The following is a 21,970-nucleotide window of genomic DNA, read 5'->3' as shown; positions in this document are numbered from 1 at the left end:
CGTTTTGAGAAAAATCTTAATAATTGGAAAGGAAAGCTCCACTCTAGTGGTGGCAGACTGACCTTGATTAATTCTGTTCTCACTAGTCTGCCCATGTTTTTGATGTCCTTTTTTGAGGTACCAATGGGAGTTGCGAAGCGATTAGATTTTTACCGCTCACGGTTCTTTTGGCAATGCGATGATCATAAACGTAAGTATAGACTGGTCAAGTGGGATGTCATTTGTTGGCCTCGGGACCAAGGTGGACTTGGAGTTGAGAACCTTGAGGTCAAAAACATCTACCTGTTGAGCAAATGGTTGTTTAAAATTTTGAATGGAGAAGTGTTGTGGTTGGAGCTGCTTCGTAATAAGTACCTCTATGCTAAAACTCTTTCCCAGGTTTCAATGAGGCCATCGGACTCCCCCTTTTGGAAAGGCCTGTTGCGTGTGCGAGAGTATTTTTTCCCCCTCATGTGTCGTTCTCTGTCAATTGTGGTCTGGCAGTAAACTTTTGGGAAGATAGGTGGTTGGGGCGTGTGGCCCTTAAAGATCAATTTCCTTCTCTCTATCGTATTGCGACCAACCGACAGGCCTCTGTTGCTGAGGTGTTGAATGCGACGCCTCCGGACATTGCTTTTAGGAGGGTCATTGTTGGTGCGAGGTTGACGGCTTGGGAGGAGTTATGTGATAAACTGGTTTCAGTCCAGCTTGTAAACCGACCAGATTCATTCTCTTGGGTGTTGTCTACATCCGGGTTTTTTCTGTGAAATCTCTTTATCAGGTCCTTATTAACGATGATTGTCAATTTTGTCATAAGATGATCTGGACACTCAAGATTCCCTTGAAAATAAAGATTTTTGCATGGCTCATTTGTCGTGGTGTTGTGCTTACTAAAGATAACTTGGCCAAAAGAAACTTTCATGGTTGCCAAAAATGTGTTTTTTGTGATCAAGACGAGACAATACACCACTTGTTTTTTGAGTGTCCGATGGCGCGTTTAGTTTGGAGAACTGTCTTCGTGATTTTTAATCCTTCCCCCTCTTGTATCACGAACATGTTTGGACGCTGACTTAATGGGATGGGGAAATCTCTTAAATCGCTCATACTTGTTGGTTCTTCTGCAATTTGTTGGTCCATTTGGAATTGTCGTAATGATTTGGTGTTTAACAAAAAGAAAACTTCCAATTTCTTGCAGGTTATTTTTCGGGCAACACATTGGCTCTGTACCTGGTCCCTACTGCTTCCGATGGTGGCCAGGGAGTTTATGGAATTTGGGTGCAGCCATATGAAGATGGTAGCACGGGAGTTTTACAACCAGTTTGGGTGGCCCGCCGGGCTTAGACTTGAGGCCGGATTATTTCTTGGTCTCTTCTTTTATTTTTGAGATGTAACTTTGGATGATGATATTGTGTTGAACTTTAATAATATGATGGCTGTGTGCATCGATTGATGCAGAGGCGGGGGGTTTCCCTCCTTTTCAAAAAAAAGATAAGTTCCGTCTCTCATTGCTCATTATATTTTTGCTATTTTTTCTCTCCCTGTCGCCGCACACCTCAGCACCCGCCCATCGCTATCATGACGGGGGAGCGTTCTCCATGGCTTGATTCCTGTGAACAAGGGGGTGGGGAGAGCAGATGTCGAGGCATGCTGAGAGCAGAGCGCAGGACAGACCGACAGAGTGCCGACGGGTGCTTCCCGCTTCCCGAATATGGCGGACGGCGTGGGAAAATCCCAGATCAAGACCGTTAGATCCCCATGAGTAGAGTTGGGAAAAATAGAGGATGGGTGTTGGTTCCCTAGATTTAGGAACGAGAAGAGTGAAAATATGATTTTTTTTAAAAAGGCCTTGAGAATAGAATAGTAAAATTTAAAATGCGTCTTTTTTAACTTTAAAGAAACCGTGGCAGTGTTTAGGGAGTGGGACCACTGGACATTTAGAAAATCGATTGGAGATGGGACTTCTGGTTTTAAAATAAAACGAGATTTATAATGGGCGAACATTCATTGTTTAGTCTTCCGGAGCAAACGCTCAGTTGGCCATCGGATCGGAAAGACTGTGGCTGGGATCGTGCTGCGAGTCTTGTGGGGTGACAATTTTTGGTCTGCTATGTAGCGTGGCAGCTTTAGTCTGTGAATATGACAACTTTAGTTTTATACGGGTGGTAACTTTATCTCGTACGGCAAGAGAGCGAACAGTTAGTTTTGTGGAATGACAACTTAGTTCAATGGAGATGGCAATTTTATTATGTGAGAATGTGAACTTTTGTTCCGCGCGTCTGACAATTTTACCGGTCAAGAGTAAACGTTCGCTCAATATTCCGTCCTAAAATAAAATACACTTTTGCGAAAGGTTATCCAGCTGTTTTCCAATTCGCAGGCCACCGTTTTCTAGGCCGTCCGATTTCTGTCTGGCCCGTATCTTGCTTATCGGGCTTAGTTTGTTCATCGGGTTGAGGCCCATTATTATTTTTCTCGTCGCGCAGCCCGCATGTGATTCACTGCACACCCACGGGCACCTTATCCCGTCGGCGTTTTCAGTTCCACGGCTCCCCTCTCAACGGCAGGCTGCAGGCAGCCCGCGCGCCTCGCCTCGCTCGTGCCTCCTCCAGCTCCACCGCGCTAGGCAGCTCGGACTCCTCCTCCATCTCGTCATCCACCGCGAGAATCTCCTCTCATTCTCCTACTCCTCCGCATCCTCGTCGTCGTGGAGAGGCGAAAACCGGCGGAGGGAGCGTAGCTGACTCGCTGTCGGCACCAGCGATACGAAAGCGTGGTAATCCTCTCGCTCACTTGAATCTGATGCTCCGATCGAGCGTTCGCATAGACGCGACTAGGAATCCAGCGCTAGCCGCTGCAGAATCTACGCCCATGTCCACCCCCTAACTTGCAGCTCTTCAACTGTACTGCGCCTGTGGCTGTCCTCCTCTCCCGCATCTTGTGCCCCCGTTTTCACCTTGATACTTACATTTCATTCTCCGTTGATTTAGGCATCAAATTTCAGCATCGGCGGACCTGGCAGTCCCGATTTGGGAAGGAAGGCTTGATGCAGGTTTTCGGCGTTCAGTTGAGCTCAGCAACATCTCGTTGGCGAGAATCATGTCCGCCATTTGGTGGGTCCTCCGAGTGTACACGACATACTTGTTTGCTTCTCGGGTCATCAAGATGTTCCAGCAATTTTTGCGATATCTCCTCTATGTCGTGTGCGTCTCATTAGCCGTCAAGGATTTGTTGGGACTTACCGGCTTACCATGTTCAAATTTCATGCCAATTGGTCTGAAAGACTCTGAATGTTAGCATTCTTATTGTAGGGGGTCAGAGACTATTATGCAGAGTACAATGCTGCGAAGTGCCACATTCTACTAGAAATCTAGCTCATCTTCAGAAGGAGGTACTTCAGAATGCACTGATGCTACATAATGTGGAATATCAATCACAGTTGTGCTTGAGCTTTGTTGTAGTTCAATGATAATATATGACAAAAAATACCAATGCAGCGTCCTATGTTTTATGTCATGTTGGATGCTAACATTGAATTCTGAGGATGATGAACCTTTTAGAACTGAAGGAGCAATTCAAACAGTGTCTTTTTTCCTATGATGTAGCCATGTAGGCATAGCATGCAACTCATTTCCTGATATCAAATGGACTGGTAATATTTTTCTTTTATATATCTGTTTCAGGACAAATATTCTTGTGTTGATAGGTCAACATCTTATCTGCACGTACAAACTCTTAGAAATTTCCCCATTGATAAACTTTGTGGAGAGGTGGTCCTGGTGCGACTTGATTCCGTTCTTCTATTGAATCCTCTAGGGTCATGTAATTTGTCATTGAAGAGGACACTGTCAACTATCAAATACTTGCACAAAGCAGGAGGGAAAGTGCTTCTAGTTACCAGTTGGGATCCAGTTCTCCAATCTGTTAACCCAGTGCTCAAGTCAACTGAATCTTTTGCAGGTTAATCAGAGTCCCAATTTTCTCATGCCCAACTTTACACCTATAAATTGTTAGATTGATATTGTTGCATTTTACGATTGAAAAACAAATTTCAGTTTATAGCAGAATATTTCTTACGCCAATAGGCAAGGGCATTGAGTTACACACTTCCAGAAAAGGATTGCGTGTTTCTGAAACCCAACCTCGTAAATGTTTTGTATTTTACCAAACCAAATATCTCTATTATTGGAGAACCTGAGTAAGAATGCTATCGATTAAGCTCCTATGCACTAATTGTCTGTTGTGAGGCTTTGGACAATCTCATGTCCCAGTGACTTTTTCATACTGTTGATGGTAATGTACTGGTTTGATTCTGTCAAGTTTTGTTTACTCTTAAATGGATCTCATTTTACTCCACAAAAAAAAGAACCATTTCCATTCTAATCAGCCATAGTGCTGCACATATTTCCAAGCAAAACCAACTTATTCAGAATAGCATCTTTCGTTCATTCTTGATAACTGAAAATAATTTTATCATAAATGCTGATCATCAGACTACATGTCATCGCTTCTTCAAGTAAATGTCATCCCAATGAATGGTGTCCCTTGTTTAACATCATTTAAGAAGGAAGAGTTGGCGCAGAATGATATTATCTTGTTTGAAAATCTTTTGAACTTCAGGGGAGAAAATGCAAACTGCAATGATTTTTCTCAGAAGCTAGCTTCAGGTGTTGGAATCTTTGTCAATGATTCTTTCTCACTGTCTCATAAGATTCGTGCGTCAACTGTTGGCATCACTCGCTTCTGCTACGCATCTCTGGCTGGTTTCCATTTTGAGGAGGAGCTTATGCAATTGCTGAAGACCACGGACACCACCAGGCGCCCATACATTGCAATAGTAATCATTTGTCTTTGTTTTTCTTACAGTTCAGTTCATACATAGCTGGCATGAACTATTTACCTGGCTAAGACCTAAAAGTAGACGTGTTTAGTTCTGATTTACAAGCTTTATCTCTAACAAATGAGCGCGTTTAGTTTCAACTTGTCCTCCATTTTTATTGTCAAGTAAATTTATGTGCTACCTTTGGTGCTATCAGAAAAAGGGGAATTTCTATTCGTGAAAAATGTGTTGATTCTATGTTCTGTTCACCCATGTTGAAAAGCTAAGAAATTTTTGTTTGGACTTGTTAAATACACAAGCAATAACCACATGCTTTTTTATGCTTCATAGTACCAGGCTGCGGAAATAGATCTTTTTCTACCATCTCTATGTGTAAGCATGTACTTTAGCTTTTCTGTACAACACTGGTTGATTAGATCTGCACTACTGGTGTGTTTTTGTTATACCAAGTAATAGAGCATGATTTTTGTGCTTTGCCAAAGTCTGGTTGGTACGTGCTAATAGTTTATCTTCTTTATTTTATTGTCAAGTTTTATCTAAAAAACTAATTCTAAGAGTTATAGTGCATGCTTATTGTATTGCATTTATCATAGATAACAGGTAAAAGTCTTTTGTGATTTCCCTAATGTGGTCACTTGAGGTGGTGGTCAAGAATATTATACTCATTACGGTTAATGATTATGGTAGATAATCCCAAATAGCAAGTGGGCAGGGTCAATTATTTGTAGAAGGAACTATTTGTGAGGATCTTAATTTGGTTAGCTATATCAATTTTGTTGCTGATATCTTTCTGGTTAATGCAGATTGGAGGCAGTAACTTCTTGAGAAAGACACCTGCACTGCACCTATTAGCCTCTCAATGTGATGGGTTGTTCTTTGTTGGCAAATTAGCATTTCAAATAATGAATGGCCTTGGAATTCCAGTGCCCTCTTGTTTGATAGAAAGGAATGCAACAAAGGAAGCTCTACAACTTATTCAAATAGCTCATAATAGGAATATTCCTATTTATTATCCAACAGATCTCCAGTGCTTGAACAACAGGAATCATGAGAAACTGGAAATATTTAACTCAGATGCACTATTGTCTGGTGAGTATTACTGTATTAGTAGGCTTTATTTACTAATTCTTTTTTGTCCATTTGGTTCCAATATTCATGTCCTATTTCTTGGCAACACCAACACTATTCATTACTCCCTCCGATCCATAATAAGTGTCTCAGATTTAGTACATCTTTGTACTAAGTTAGTACAAAATCTGAGACACTTATTATGAATCGGAGGGAGTACTTTAGAATGGACATCCTGTTCGGAATAAATTGAGTTCATTCTTTTGAGCAACTTACATGTCAAAAATAAAATTTCAATCAAATAGATATACTAATGGATGTGATGACAAACAACTAAACTGACTAAAACATGATACATGAACAACAAGGCAGTTATACTTGCCGCCATAGCTTCTACTGCCTTGCTGCATGGCCGCTACCACAAGACCCATGCCTGTAATATTAGTTTGCGGACAATAAACAATCAAATGCTTGTTGCTGATACCAGTAGTGCCCCACAGTTCATCTGATTTGGTAAGTGATAATATGTGCAAATGGTTCCATTCACCTCTGTTATTGCTGGCTACAGGTCTTATTTGGTAACTCTAGCATTTTTTGTTCTGCTAAGTTATTTCCCAGAAATGCTTCAAAGAGTGACTTTGATCCTTTAACTGGCATCTTAAACACTAATGAAGCTTGCCATATCCATGTTTTTCCAGGCTTAATTTCTTTGGGATGGAGACCAGTTGATATAGGGCCATCAACATTGGAGAAAATTTCTTCTTTAATGCCATCATACAAGGTAAGAAAAGCCATCGATTATTTTTTTCTTCTTAAATTGTTGACTTGGCTACACGCATGTGATGTGGCTCTAAGCACATATTTTAGTTGAAGTCTTTAAAACATCTCACCGTTTTTCATGTTAACTACGTATGATTTTAGTGGGGAAAATTGCCCCAAAAAACTCTACCTGCCATATTTTTTCCTGCGAGAGTACACAAAAGAGTTGTGCATTGTCGATTGATAGGAAGACAATAGTGTAAGGTACGTTAGCTTGAAGGCCATACCCAGTACAACTGTACAACCTTAGGCCATGCTACTCTCCATCCTCCTGGTATCAGAATATGCAGTCCCGCCCTTCCTGCAGCCCCCCCAGCAATGCACCTCCTCCTTACTAGTCCTCACTACACATATGTTGTTGTTGTCTGACTGCTTGCCATTAAAGGTAGAAACATTATGGTGCTTGCAAATCCACTAGGCTGGGAGCAAATCTGGGAGGCTGTGTCTTTTCTCTGAGCAGCCAGTGTTGGTGTGGCAACAATGTTTGAGGTCCACCATTCAGCGATGTCCGGATGGGATAGTGCCAGTGGAGCGAATCTGAGGACTTCGCTAGATATCTTACGCGAATGAGGCCAGGGCCATTTCTTTGACCGAACTTCCTGCAGTTTCCTGTTTTCCAAAAACAAGCAGGTTGCATCGATCGACGCAGAGGCCGAGGGTTATCCTCCTTTCTGCAAAAAAAGAACAAGCAGGTTTGGCCATTGGGTCATCTTTGTGGAGGCTAAACGATCTCGGTTTTGCACTGGGGCTGAACTGCATGCATTCCCATATCGTGGCAAGATTTGGAGAAATCTTTTCTCTGTAGCCACTGGCCCATAGCCACCTGACCCCTAGCACAAGTCCTAACCGAGCTGAGGTCATGTTCAAAGTTCCCTGTTCAAATTGGTTGGACCTCCTTGGCCAGCTGACCTGGCAGTTCCTGCAATTGGTCTTGCTCTGACCCTTGCAGAGAAATCCCCAACACACCTTGAGTCCTTGACATATGATTGAAGTTTCCTTCTCTTTTTTACGTTATGAACTCATATTGTAATTCCTAGGAGAATCTTTTTGCCATGAGAACTTCTCACATTCTTTTTTTCGTTCCGGCAGAAGATCCTATGGATTGGTCCTACAAGTTATGACTTAACAAAAGAAATTTCTGTTGGGGAAGCACAGTTGGGTCAAATACTGGATAAAGCAAGTCAAAATAGCTGTGATGTTATTTTAGTCGGGAGTGCAGCATGCAAGGCAGTAAAAGGAATATCAGATTTCTCATCACAATATTCAGCATTTGAAAATGGATCTATCGTATGGGAATTCCTCAAAGGAAGAATATTGCCTGGTATTGCAGCACTGGATAAAGTAAGTCATGTTCTAGAATTATTATTTCTGTTAGTCTGTGAGATAAATATAATGGTGAGTGCACTTAAAACATTATCAAGATAAATCTCTTATTTTCAAGTGGCACGCTTTTGATTTTACAGTGCAAATATAATGGTATCTTCAAGTTACATGCACGTAAAGGTTGTGGGACTTCACTGTTTCTAAATTACTCAAGTGCACATTCTGATATTTGATATGGTCATTTTCTGTTCTGCAATGCTGCGACATGGTCTTGTGATGTTCTAGACCACTTCAGTCTTTAGTGTGGTACTTATATTCGAAATTCCAGAGCATATAGTGCCATAGCTCACAAATAATACTATTAGAGATCTCAAACTTGTATCATAGCTTCTTTACTCTTATAAAGATTTGAGTTGGTGGCTGTCCATTCTCTCTTAGCAGACTACTGCCTGGATTGCTTGCAAATGCAAATCATCATAATTACTACACATTCTATATGGTAGATACATGTATCACGATCTTTTGATTATAGTTGATTGGATTGATGTATATTTTTCAGGTAGTTGTTATTTAGCACAAAATTAAAGAATATTTTTTTTCGAGATTGATTTTTTTTTAAATGAGTCAGAAACATTTAAACAACTCATGTAATATATAATATTGTTCGTTCCATAGGATAGCACACCAGGCAAAATACCCCCCTCAACTACCCCATAGACCTGTTTCCCCTGGATTTACCTGGTTTTGGCCACCACGCTGGCACTTTGACCTGGCTTGACCGCCATGCTGGCGTGCCTTCTCTTCCTTCCCTTCCCCTGCTCGCTGCTCTCCTCTCTCTCTCAGCTCTCTTTTCCCCAACCCTAGAACGAAGAGCACTTGGCCCTGGCGGCTGCGGCTGAGCAGGGGCTGCTGCAGGAGGCTGAAGGCCATTGTGGCCAGGTCAGCACCCTCCCCCTCCCCCGTTCCTCTGTACATTCCTGTCTTTTCCATCTCTTTGCCGCTGCCATTGGTCTAAGATTGCTCCCTCTGCTGTGAATAGAAGAAGAGGAACAGTGAGCAGAGGAAGAAGACATTATTGGTTCTCCACCCTCTCTTGTGAAGCCACTCCAGCCAGACATGTACGGCGGCCGAATTGACGAGAACAGAGGAAGGTGGGGAAGAGCGGGAGCTGCTACTGCCGAATCGACCAACCGTGGTGCTCAATGGCCGCCACCAGTGCCGAATCGACCAACCTGCTGTGCTGCGGCTCTAGGGTTCTTGCAGGCAGTGGGGGAGCAGCAGCACCACCGCCGCACGAGGGAGAAGAAGTAGGCTGGCGGCCCACCCCTTCGCCAGTGTGGCAGCCAAAACCAGGAAAATCGACGGGGAAACAGGTTTGGGGGTACCAATGAACGGTATGAAAAGTTGAGGGGGTATTTTGCCTGGTTTTAGAGTTTAGGGTTAAATTTGGACTTTGCCAATAGTTGAGGGGGGTCAAATGGACTTTTTTTTTTATACTATCGTTCCTCCGTCCGGAAATAAGTGGCTTGGATTTGTTATTTGTATAGATTCTTATGCAATACTCCCTCCGTCCCATATTAAGTGACTCAAATTTGCCTAAATTTGGATGTATCTATGCCCAAAAAGCGTCTAAATACTTGTAATATTTCGTCAATTAATATGGGATGGAGGGAGTATTATTCAATCTTGAACATTTTAAAATTCCTTTTCTGGCTAGTGATCTCAATTTCTTTCATTACTCAAATAAAAGAATCTTCTCCTTTTGCAGAGTTACCCCTATCAGATTCCATGGACTGATGTCTTCTCTGACCCTGAGCATCCATTGTTCGTTGATATAGGAAGCGGTAGGCTTCCCTCTTAAAACATTCAATCTCAAATCACAGTATATGGGACCGTATCAGGTGAAAACCTCTATTCAGTGAAACTTGAAAACTCTCAGTCCTACCCATTAGATCTTAAATAAACGGATGAGATCAAAGGTGGAAACTCCAATCACTTAAATGCATTTTATGAAGAAAAAAAACTAGAGAGTCCCACTTCGTGTTTTTTTTAATCATAAAGTAACTTTAACTGATTAGAGGTTTCACCTTTCATCTGAGCTTTTATTTGAGATCTAATGTCTGGGATTAGAAGTTTTCAAGTTTTCACTGGATAGAGGTTTTCACTTGATACGCCGCCATGTTGCATAATGAATATAGATGAAGACAGGTGACCTTTTTTCTATAGTTGTGGTTAACTGCAACAGTATCAATTAATGGTGCTAGGCTGCTAGCTGCTGACATCAAAACAAATTTGTGATTACAAAACCATGATGCCTGCTCGTACTGTTTACAATCTGTTAAAAAAGTGACTATAGCAAGCTTTACAAATGTATATCAGTATTGCTCTTTCTAGTGCATAAAGGGTTTCATCTGTTTCCGAAAGCCTTGAATCTCAGCTTCTCTTTTGTAATGACCAGAAAGAACAGTTCATTCCATTTAACTGTGATTGGCTTGCTTTGTGTTTGGTCAAAGTGTATTTTTTGGATATGTATGCCAGTTAAATTGCCAAAAGAATATATTTTATAACTTCTTCAATCTTCATGATTTATCTGTTTCGTCAAATTCTCAGGCCTTGCATCTCTGGTTCTTGCACCCTTCTCAAGTAAGTATATTTCCTGGTGCAGGAAATGGTTTGTTTCTCTTTCAAATGTCTAGAAACTGGGAAGGTTCCAATTTTCTTGGACTTGAGATGAATGAAAAGGTACTAACTGCCTGTAGTATGTATTGACTTGAGTGCTTCAACCTTTCTGTAACTCATTTTTCTGTAGCTTGTTACAAGGTGCCTTCAGGACTTAGCATCAGCTGAGAAAAGGAACCTGTAAGCATCTTTTACATCTAGTTTAAAGTTCCTAGTTTTTAGGTTGCCTCACGCTTTTTCTTCATGCCAGTTGTCTCAGTTCCATCAACTAGTTTGCTCATAAACTTATTCAAACAAAGAACAGACTAACATTGACTTTAGGCATTTTTTTCAAATGTAATCCGGGATAACTAGTTTGACTAAACTTGTCAGTGCATGTAGATTGGATTTAAACTTGTCAATGCATGTATTGCTGTATTTTTCCAGTGTCATAATCCTATATTTTGTCATTAAGGATGCCATGTTCTTTTTGGCAGACATTTTGTATCGACAAATGCAACTTCAACATTTCGCTCAATTATTTCAAGTTATCCTGGAGAGTTGACTATGGTCACAATTCAGGTATCTTAACTATGTGGTACTTGTCATGCTTATTTATTGTTTGTACGTATATGCTTAATGGGTGCTACACTACCTGGTGGATAACGGATAACCTGCCTATCTTTTACATTCATGATATGTTCTTTGCAGTGCCCGAATCCTGACTTCAACAAAGAGCAAAATAGGTGGAGAATGGTACGAAGAATGCTTGTCGAGGCTGTTGCTGATCTTCTACAGATCAACGGGAAGGTATACTGTGGTATCCACTTCTCAATTTCAGATGCCGAGCACGGTCACTTTCTTGCCGAAGCACAAGCATGCACGTGTGTATTTGTGTGATAACGGCATCAACCTCAGAGAACAGTTCGTTGCAACTTAGTAAGAAGAAAACAAAGAACCGTTACTAAAACTGCACTGCGCATTTGCTGCTGCAGATATTTTTGCAGTCTGATGTGGAGTCCGTCCTGCTGGGAATGAAAGAGCAGTTCATCTCACATGGCAAAGGCCGGCTAGTGGTGGACCGTGATGACGGCGGCCATGGTCGGATGGAGAACCCCTTTGGCGTGGCGTCCGACTGGGAGGGTCATGTGCTTGCTCGCGGGGATCCAATGTACAGAACTATGCTACGCAAAGTGTGAAAACTGGAAGGAAGGTCCAGGAGGCGCAGCTGAGATTTCAGAGCGATAGTGAACTCATTGTTGCCAAACTGCTTTCGTGTAAAGGAAAATCATTCAACACCAATTTTTACAAATTGACAACCTGCGAGTGAACCCGTGATCCTTTTTGCCACAACCCACAACTTGCTCCTCCCAATCTCGCCAACATGAGCAGAGCATCATGCTCTAAAAATGTCAACGGCCGCTGTCGACGCCGATGTCAGATATGGTGGCGACACTGGACGCCGCCCGCCAGATGGACAGCGAGCGAAGAACTCCTTGGTGTGTCTCCATGGCCGCGAGCATGTTGAACGTCACGTACGTCGGGGGAAGCTCCGGCAATGGCGTGCTGCCGTCCAGGTACTGCATCACCTGCCTCATGCTCGGGCGCGCCGCCGGCGACGGATGCATGCACGTCAGCCCCAGCCGCAGCACCAGGTCCGCCTCCGCTGCGTCATACACCCCAGCAGCGCGGAGCTCAGCGTCCACCGCGCCGGCGATGGCGCCGTTCCTCCAGTGCCCCAGCACCCAGTCCGCGAGCACGAACCGCTCGACGTCGCCGTAGACGTCCTCCTCATCGCCCTCCTCGATGGGCCTCCGGCCACAGGCCACCTCCAGGAGGAACGCCCCGAAGGCGAACACGTCGGAGAGCGTGGTGGCCTTGCCGGTGCGCATCAGCTCCGGCGCCAGGTACCCCATGGTGCCCACCACGCGCGTGGTGTGCGGGTCGGCGCCGTGGTCATACAGCCTGGCGAGGCCAAAGTCACCGAGCCGCCCGTTCATCTCGGCGTCGAGGAGCACGTTGCTGGCCTTGATGTCCCGGTGGACGACCACCTTCTCCCAGTCCTCGTGCATGTATAGCAGCCCGGACGCGACGCCCTTGATGATCCGCAGCCTCTGTGCCCAGCCGAGGGTCGCGGGCTTGCTGCCGCCGTCGCCGTCGCCGTGCAAGTACTTGTCGAGGCTGCCGTTGGGCATGTAATCGTAGACCAGCAAGAGCTCCCCCTTGCGGCGGCAGTAGCCGAGCAGCTGCACGAGGTTGCGGTGGCGGAGGCGGCCGATGCTGACGACCTCGGCGATGAACTCCTTCACACCCTGCCTCGACTCGTGCGACACCCTCTTCACCGCGACCTGTGTCCGGGACCCCGGGAGCGCGCCCATGTACACGCTCCCGAACCCTCCGGCGCCCAGCAGCCGCTTGTCCTTGAACCCGCCGGTGGCGTCGTGCAGGTCCTTGAACGCGAACCGGTGCGGCCCGAACTCCTCCTCCCAGTCCTCCCGCAGCTCCGCGTACCTGAGCCGCCGTCGGTGGACCAGGACGCCCACGGCCACCGCGGCGAGGACGGCCGTCGTGGTCATGATCGGCAGCGCGATGGCCAGCGTCGCCCTGGAGCGAGGCGGCTTGGGGGGACCAGCAACGCGTGGCAGCTTCGGCAGCTGGGCGTGGTCGAGCGGCGGCGCGGCGGCCCCGCCCGTGCTGAAGCTCCATCCGAGCACGTAGTGCCTGCACAGCACGATGCTGGACCCCGACGAGAAGCCCACGTACGCCGTGTCGGCGGCGATGACCGTGGACAGGTCGATCCTCGTGGACAACAGAGGCCTCTTGGGCCGCGGCGACCCGGCTGGGGCCATGGCCACGGCGATCTCCGTCGTGGCGCCGTCGTAGTCCACCCACACCTGCAAGGGCTCTCTGCTCGCCAGGCTCAGGTTCCTGAACACGCCAGCATCGTCGTCGTAGTAGCCCGCCGTGGCGGCCACGGAGGAGTTGAGGCTGTTGATGTCGAGGCCGACGTGGTTGTCGTCCATGTCCCCGAACTCCGGGTTGCGCACGGTGTCCAGTTCGACGGCGAAGACGTGGTTCCGCGGGTCGCCGTTGCTGCTGGTGTTGAAGAGGCCCAGGTACTGCGCCGGCATCGCCGAGGCCAGGGCGTCCCTGGCGTTGCCCGGCACGACCAGGAACGCGAACCCGCTCGTGCTCAGGCCTACGAGGTCCGACGCGATGGCGAACACGAAGGTTGTCGAGAAGGAGGACATTGTCGCCGTGGGCACGGCGGTTGTCCCTGGCGCCGTCGGCAGGGCCGGGCGGAGCGTCACCAGGTCAGGGTGGAAGGCGTGGGCTTTGCTCATGTTGGTGTCGTTGGTGAGCAGCAGCAGCCCGTCCGGCATGATCGTGGCCATGCCGTCGAGTGATAGCTGCCGCGTGCCGCCGCCGGCGAAGCCCTCGTAGGCGAAATCCACGCCGCCGGCCACGAGAAGTTGGGCTAGCAGCTGCAGCAGCAGCAGCAATTTCTTGGGAAGCATGGCGTGTTCCCTCGGGCTGCACGCTTTGTCACCTCAATTTTGACCGTCGCTCCATTTGTCTCACAAGCAACCAAAGGATTAGAGTACTTTAAGATGCGCAGAGTTGCATTGCTGAAAAATGGGTTCAGTTTAGATCACTGTGGTTTACTTACTTTAAGCCGCAAGAAGAAACCTAGCCAGCAAGGAGCCAAGGAAGGTAACGAGGAAGGTCGCTTGTCGCCATGAGAGCGACCAGTGCCTAGTTGGTGTGCAGAGGCGTGAGAGTGTGTGACGGGCTGACGGCAATGTGATGTTCATGATACGCATCTACTGGCACTAAATTTCGTCCTTTCCTTCCTCCTGAAAATTCATACCGGATCTGAGCAACGTGGTCCCGGACCCTGGCGGACGATGACCAAGAACGCAGCCATATTTTATCCAATTTGCTAGCTTCACAATCACGTGAAAATTATAGCAGTCGCGGTCGATTTATTCTACTATGATCAGTGCTATGCGTACGACACAAATCATACGATTTGCATACAATAGCTCGCAAGCCTAGCAAAATCCACCGTGGCACCTAGGCTTGGGCCTCTGGGCTAAGCAAATATCAGTGCATCACCTAGGCTCGGACAGAGATCGTACGATCTGTCGTACGCAGAGTAGTTCCGTTCTACTATTGGTGCTCCCAGCGTCGTCTCTCTCCGCGGCGGAACTAGTACATCTCTAAAGAAAAGTATGAATTTTGACTATAAAGTCTAACTTTGGTCTCTATGAGGGAAAACTTAGTATCCAAACTATCAACACCGTGTAGTTTTCTTCTCCTACCCAAACTTAAACGGTTTCATAGTTTATACATAGTTTATAGGGTACTTCTTCCGTTCCGAAATATTTGTCGCAGTTTTAGTGCAAGTTAGTGACAGGTATTTAGGAACGGAGCGAGTAAGTTTCACAGTCAGCCTAAAAAGACAATCATAACCATCCGATTAAGTTTTTCTCCTCTTTGTACTTGCATGATTCTTACATACACAAATCTTGGTTGTTAACATCAACTTATAATAGTTATTTCTTAGTCGTTAAAAATAGCAAACCGTAAATGTTTTTCTTTTTACAATGTAAAAGCAATCTTCATTGATCAGAAATCATAGTTACATCTTTAGGTAAAAGATTGCTAGGAGGGGTATCAAACCAAACACTCTGATTTTGATACCCCTCCTAGCCAAACACTCTGATCTTGATGCGCCATGCCAGCTAGTTCATCTGCTACTTCATTGGCCTCTCCCGGGCAGTGCTCAAAGACAATCTTTGTAAATTCATTGGCAAGTTTAGAACATTCTTCAATAACCACCTTGCATTGCCTCCATAAGTGATAAATTATCCAAATTAACTACCGCCTTGGAGCAGCCCAAATGGTCAGCAAACCGTAAATGTTAACCGTTGACATATGTTGCGTCAAGGGAGTCAGCCTAATACTTAAAAGGTAAAAAAACACCCAATAGAAAGTATGATGTGATAAAGAGATCTTTTGGCCATTAGGGCCTAATTGACCGCAAGCAAGCGAGAGAACGTAAGGCGTTTTAAGTCTTAGGTTGACTTAACAAATGATGTGGTAAAAAAACAAATGGTGTGGCATTAGTCAATGGTCAGCATTTTGCCATGGTGGCAAGTTTCCAAACTAGCCACGTCGGCGACGAAACCGCTTAAGTTGGTATTAATGATGAAATAATGTGGCACTGATGGTTGGGGACTAAATTTCATTGATCTTAGATTTGAGGGACACAAACTAGACAAGAGGGTGAAAGTGGAGTGACGAAAAATATACTTTTGTTTACTTAAAAAAATGTGTGGCATAGGTTCCACATAACGTGTCTACAACCACTTCTAAAATACATATCCACTCTTTCCCTGAAGCAGGCTCTTGACAACGACATGTATTACAATGCCCACGGAGGGTGTGATGACAAGTTCCACACCAAGTATTCCGACCTCGGTGTGTAAAAAGGAACACAACGACGAGTAGGGAATTCACCCGTGTACACTGTCCTTGTACCTTTAACTCCGAAGGCTTTCACCTAGCAAGGAGCAATTCAGGAGTCCTAGATGGATACAAGTTTCCTCACAAACAACCATATGGGTAACCTATAAAGGCGGACCTAGGAAATCTCTAGAGGGGATGAGGGCACAAGTCATATTTCACAAGCCCGGAGAAGACAAAAGCAAATAACAACTCGAGAATCCTTGTCGAGTTAGTAGTTCAGGTACACCGCTCTCGATATTGTGAGAGAATAAATATATGGGTTAATTTGATATGTGGCACTACAATTTTGGCGAATTAAAAAAAACCAATGCAATTATCATCTTTTGAAAAATGCCACTACAATTATGGAGATTCTTTGAAAAATTCCACTCCAATGGGTTAAAAGATGCCACCGCAATGACATTTTTGAAAGGACGAGAATTGTAGTAGCGTTTTTCAAATTCACCAAAATTGCAGTGACATATATCAAATTAACCCTAAATATACTGGCAGGACTTAGGGCCCTGTTGGTCTGAACATGGGTAACTCGATGTTTTACATGTCTACGAAGTAAACACAGTATCCTGTAACACTTGTTCACATGATCGGACGAATAGACCTTACCCCTTGATGTCGACAACTGGAGCCTGTTGGGGCTCGCAATAATCGACGATCGCACCCAAAAAAAAATCAGTCGCATGGATCAGGCGATCCCATATTCTTAAGCAAAGCAAGCGCATCGTGTTGATTAATATACAATAAAATGAAACTACATCACTATAAATTGTAGATTTTCTTCTGATGGGATCAAGCATCTGTAAGGCGCTGATTGGGTCAATGGGCAACGGTGTTGACTCACAATACCATTCTTTATCGAGTATTAGCTAGGCTTATACCTGACGTGCTACTTGACGTGATAAATCTCGTGGTAATTGATACAAATTTATGGCAACCCTTTTTATAGCTATTTATTAAGTATATCTAGGTATAGCATTTTATAGAAAAATTAAGGAAAAGAGAGAAACTATTGCTTGAGGCCCGTCACATTTTCATCGATCTATTTGTTTCAAGAAGGTATTTCCCTTCTAAAGATCTTAGCCATCCAACTGACGAAATTGAAACATCCCATATTCAGTGATATATCCAATAATGTACGATATATATTTTAGTTACCCACCAAAATACCACTAGTACGCCCTGCAACGAACCATCAATTGTGCAAAACCCAATTAGTTACAAAATCAATTTCATTAGTTTCATGTCGCGACTAATTTAGGAATATTTTCAACCATTTATGGAACACTCAATTAATTACAAATCAATCTCAATAATTTAAACTTACTACATTTTTTTATAGTCCATTTCACCGAAAAATTCATGTATTAGTATGTGTGATGTCAGCACTCTAATTGCCTTAACCATCCGTCCAAACATTAGTTGATGGGTGATTGTAAACTATTGTTATAGTAAAGTAAAATCATTATATAGCCGGGCCACGAATTTTACGTGGCAAAGACCAAGTCAACATTTCTACGCTCAAGTCCACATGCCAACAAGGTGTGGTCAAGCCTACGTGGCCCTAGTCAAAAGAAGTCAACAAGTCAATCCTCTCATGTCATGGTCAAGGTGTGAAAGTAGTTGGAGTAGGGGATAAGAAAAGTGTAGAGATGAGACTTTGGGTACATGGTGGATTATAAACCAACCACTACTTTTCTCATTTGGTGCACACAAAAGTAATGGACCAGGGAGCTTCTTTTACCACTTTCCCCCTACTTTTCTCTCTCTGCCATGATTTTTTTGTCATGGACCCCTGGGTTATAAATACCCCCATGGGTGCATGTATCATTCACTCTCAATTTGAATAAACTCAAGGGGAGAGGGCTAGATCAACCTAAGAGGCCTGCTCTCGAGGATTTGGATCCAGCTAGTCTCGACACGACCTCGGAGGACGCACCTTGGGAAGCCTAGTTTCGAGGTTCCGGGCCGTCTAGTACGGCCTCGTTTCGAAAGACGAGTTTTGAGGGTTCTAACCTCGCTACTTGGAAAGACGAGTTCGGTTCAAGTCCGAGGCGGCCCCGAAAGATCTCTCGCTATAGGTGACTTGGGAAGACGAGCTCGGGCCAAGCACTTGGCTAACGACTCCCTCAAAGGCTCTCCTAACCGCAACATATTCAAAAAATATCGAAGTGTCAACTTGTCCAAGTGTACGGCGACTTTTGCTATAAGACCGGCGTACACGTCCTACTTTTTATACGCACTTGTGCCATCAAGTATTAGCACCCTTACTCTTGTTGTTTTTGAGAACATCAACACGTATAAACAATGCAAGATTTCTAATAATGTTTCAATTGTCTTTTACTGTGATTTTACTACTATTAAGAAAACTGATTGACATAATAAATGACACAACTAGTCTCATACTATTTCGTATCATCATTTGATTTATTTCGTCTTTTAAATATAAAATCCTCAAGACTTTTGTGTTTATCTGTCCACCACTTCACGTATTTTGTGTTTATCAGTCCATTTCAGTGCAAATTAAAAATTATAATCATGAACAAAGATGATTTCGAGGATTTATTTTCAATCAACATTGAATATATCTTTATATTCAACCCTCTCGTCAGTGGCTAATTGAGCTGACGCACAGTATAGTTTGCGAAAATGTGCAAAGGTTTCGATTAGAGTGGTTTTAACTTTATGGGTGTGGCTATATTTAGAAATAGGAAAATCGTTACTTTATTTACTGTTCTACAAAAGAAAAACAAATCCTTTAGAACAGTCACATTTCAGGTTCAACCCAAAGCAAAAAAAAGTTAGTACCGGTGGTGTTAGGGATCAGGAAATGTTGTTATATCTGGGCCTAATCGATCTATCGTCTCCCGATGGAGAGCACGGAGGCGCCCACGGAAGACAATGGGTACGACGCGACGTAGGAGTCGAAGCCGTCGGCGTTCTGCATCATGGCCTGCGTGGTGAAGCTCCGGTAGGTCGGCGCCGGCTCGGGCATCGGCGCGTCGCCGTCGAGGTACTGCAGCACCTGCCGCATCGTGGGCCTCGCCGCGGGCGCCGGGTGGGAGCACACGAGGCCCAGCCTGAGCACCGCCGCGGCCTCCTCGGCGTCGTAGGCGCCTTCGAGCCGCGGGTCCGCCGTCTCCGCCACGTCGCCCGCGTGGCAGCGCTCCAGCACCCAGTCCGCCAGCAGCATCCGGCCGCCATTGTCGTCGTGGCCGTGGCCGTGGTCGACGGGCCGGCGGCCGCAGGCCACCTCCAGGACGAAGGAGCCGAAGGCGAACACGTCAGTGGCCGGCGACACCCGCCGCGTGCACGCCAGCTCCGGCGCCAGGTACCCCATGGTGCCCACCACGCGCGTCGTCTGCGGGTCGGCGCCGCGGTCGTAGAGCTTGGCCAGCCCGAAGTCCCCGAGCCGCGCGCTCATGTCGGCGTCCAGGAGCACGTTGCTGGCCTTGATGTCCCGGTGCAGCACCACCTTCTCCCAGTCCTCGTGGAGGTAGAGCAGACCGGACGCCACGCCTCTAATGGCGGCGACCCTCTGCGCCCAGCTCAGCAGCGGCCGGTCGCCGCCTGCGCCGTACAGCCAGCTGTCCAGGCTGCCGTTGGGCATGTAGTCGTAGACCAAGAGGAGCTCGCCCTTGCGGCGGCAGTAGCCGAGCAGCGGCACGACGTGGCGGTGCCGCAGCCGGCCGATGCTGGCCACCTCGGCCACGAACTGCTTCATCCCCTGCTTCGCGCCGTGGGACACGACCTTGACTGCGACCTCCGTCCTGGACGGCGCCGGCAGCACGCCCTTGTATACCCTCCCGAACCCGCCCACGCCCAGCAGGTGCTTGGCGTCGTCGAACCCTCCCGTGGCGTGGAACAGGTCCTTGTACACGAACCTGTGCGGGCCGAATTCCCCTTCCCAATCTTCCCTCACCTCCGCGTACCGGAAGAACCGCCTCCACACGAAGAAAGACACGCCGGCGGCCACCGCCAGCGCGAGGATCGGGGTGATCACCGGGATGCCCACCTCGCGCAACCTGGACCGTCGATCCTCGCCGACGCGGCCGGGCCGGGGCGGTAGCTTGGGGAGGCCCGCGTAGTCGAGCGGCGGCACGGGCGCCCCGTCCAGCGCGAAGCTCCAGCCCAGCACGTAGTGGCGCGTGTGGAACGGGCCCGTGGACGACGAGAGGCCCACGTACGACTCCGCCGCCTCGCTCAGCACCGGCGAGAGGTCGACGGCGACGGAGATGAGCGGCCTCTTGGGCCTCGGCGCCTCGACGGGGCCCAGCGTCACATTGATCACCCTGGCTAGGCCGTCGTAGTCCACCCAGATCTGCATCACGTCGCCGCTGATAAGAGTCAGGTTCTTAAATTCGCCGGTGTCGTCGGAGAAGCAGCCCGCGGTCTTGGCGGCGAGGGAGGACAGGCCGTTGACGTCGACGCCGACGTGGTTGCTGTCGATGTCGCCGAACTCCGGGTTGAGGATGGTGTCGATCTCGACGGCGAAGACGCGGTTGCTGGCGTTGCCGTTGTTCTGCGGGTTGAAGAGCCCGAGGAACTGGCTGGGCGACGCCGAGGAGAGGTTGTTGCTCGGGCCAATGAAGAAGGCGAGCCCGTTCCCACCCACCGTCACGAAATCGGTGACGATGGCGAACACGAAGGTGGTCGAGAAAGACCGCGCGGCGGTACTGCCGTTGTTCTTCGTCGCCGGCTCGTGGAAGCGGAGCGGCGCCGGGTGGAACGCACTGCCTTTCATCTGGGACGAGATGTTGGTCAGCGCGAGCTTGCCGTCCGGCTCCACCACGGCCATGCCGTCGAGGTCGAGCTGGGCGCCGGAGAAGCCGTTGTAGACGAACTGCCCGTCACTGCCAAGGAAGTCGGAGAGGAGTAACACGAGGACGGCGGAGACGACGGATGCAGGCTTCAGCTGCATCTCGTGTCGCTTGTTGGAGCAAATGTCGCGTGTAATTTGCAGCTGCGTAAGATGGTTTGCAACTTAACATGATTTGCTTTTGAGTACTGGCAGTTCTTTTTTTATTCATTTGATTTGAAAAGTATGATTAAGTCAACCAAGAAGACGGGAAAAAACATTAAGAAAAAGTGCTCATGTTTCTTCCCGCTAGATTTTCTTTACAGTTTCTCACCATGTATACTCTCTGTTCTCCCCCCCCCCCCCCCGAAAATGAGGATAATCCCGATCTCTGCATCGACTGATGCACAAGTTAAATATGAAAAACACATGGATGCTAGTCATGCAAGTATATGTAGGCTTGCAAATTTTGGTGCCAAAAAAAGATTGCACAGGACTAGGTTGTACTAATCAGACATGTGCCATTTTTCGCATCAGATTATGTAGGTGTACTCTTTTTGCCTCGGTGAACATCTCCAGGAAATTTCAAATTCTTTTCGCAACTTACTGAAGATATTCAAGTCCCGGCTAAGGTAAAAAAAGAAAACTTTGTGTGGACGACGCTACACGGAGGCTATTTTAGCAAACAGACATGTCAAGGTCTGCACTAAATGCCAGGTGTGTTCGAAGGGAGTTAGAAGCTATCAGACATCGAGGAGCGAGGGCAAAGGTCAAAGGAAGTATCGATGTCTTGATCATATCGTTGAAGAGGCTCGCATTTGATTCGGGCGGTGCAGGCAGTACAGCTACAGCAGGCAGGCAATGCATGATTGATAGGGATGCGCTTTTGAATTATCCGCATTCACCTATGCATTCTGCACCGGTGCTCCGAGAATGTGGGCTAAATTGAAAGTCACTGT

General features: G+C 46.6%; 2 protein-coding genes across 5 annotated transcripts; one reads left to right on the top strand and one right to left on the bottom strand.

The window, feature by feature from the left end:
* The first annotated feature begins 2,496 nt into the window (after positions 1-2,496).
* On the top strand, positions 2,497-12,019 carry LOC100827995 (phosphoglycerate kinase). 4 transcript variants are annotated; one of them, XM_010236462.3, is made up of 14 exons: positions 2,498-2,752; positions 2,967-3,179; positions 3,288-3,367; positions 3,660-3,936; positions 4,470-4,813; positions 5,620-5,905; positions 6,583-6,665; positions 7,793-8,044; positions 9,795-9,870; positions 10,692-10,768; positions 10,836-10,885; positions 11,182-11,266; positions 11,396-11,494; positions 11,680-12,019. In XM_010236462.3, exons 2-14 carry the CDS (start codon positions 3,023-3,025, stop codon positions 11,881-11,883), a joined length of 2,070 nt encoding a protein of 689 aa, XP_010234764.1. In that variant the 5' UTR covers positions 2,498-2,752; positions 2,967-3,022; the 3' UTR covers positions 11,884-12,019. The 4 variants fall into 4 exon arrangements, 3 of the variants coding, with proteins under 3 accessions (XP_010234764.1, XP_010234765.1, XP_024317601.1); XM_010236463.3 differs by having other exon boundaries at positions 2,499-2,752; positions 2,967-3,089; XR_001406877.2 differs by lacking the exons at positions 11,396-11,494; positions 11,680-12,019 and having other exon boundaries at positions 2,497-2,752; positions 10,637-10,768.
* On the bottom strand, positions 11,888-21,290 carry LOC100827079 (L-type lectin-domain containing receptor kinase IV.1). The gene is made up of 2 exons (XM_003571773.4): positions 19,086-21,290; positions 11,888-13,839 (listed from the first exon to the last, which is right to left on the bottom strand). The coding sequence occupies exons 1-2, from the start codon at positions 21,132-21,134 to the stop codon at positions 12,097-12,099; spliced, it is 3,792 nt and encodes a 1,263-aa protein (XP_003571821.2). The 5' UTR covers positions 21,135-21,290; the 3' UTR covers positions 11,888-12,096.
* Positions 21,291-21,970: the final 680 nt, after the last annotated feature.

This window comes from Brachypodium distachyon, chromosome 3 (assembly GCF_000005505.3).
Source record: "Brachypodium distachyon strain Bd21 chromosome 3, Brachypodium_distachyon_v3.0, whole genome shotgun sequence".
NCBI lineage: Eukaryota > Viridiplantae > Streptophyta > Magnoliopsida > Poales > Poaceae > Brachypodium > Brachypodium distachyon.
Note: the sequence above shows the minus strand (reverse complement) of the source record. Positions and strands in the feature narration are given on the sequence as shown.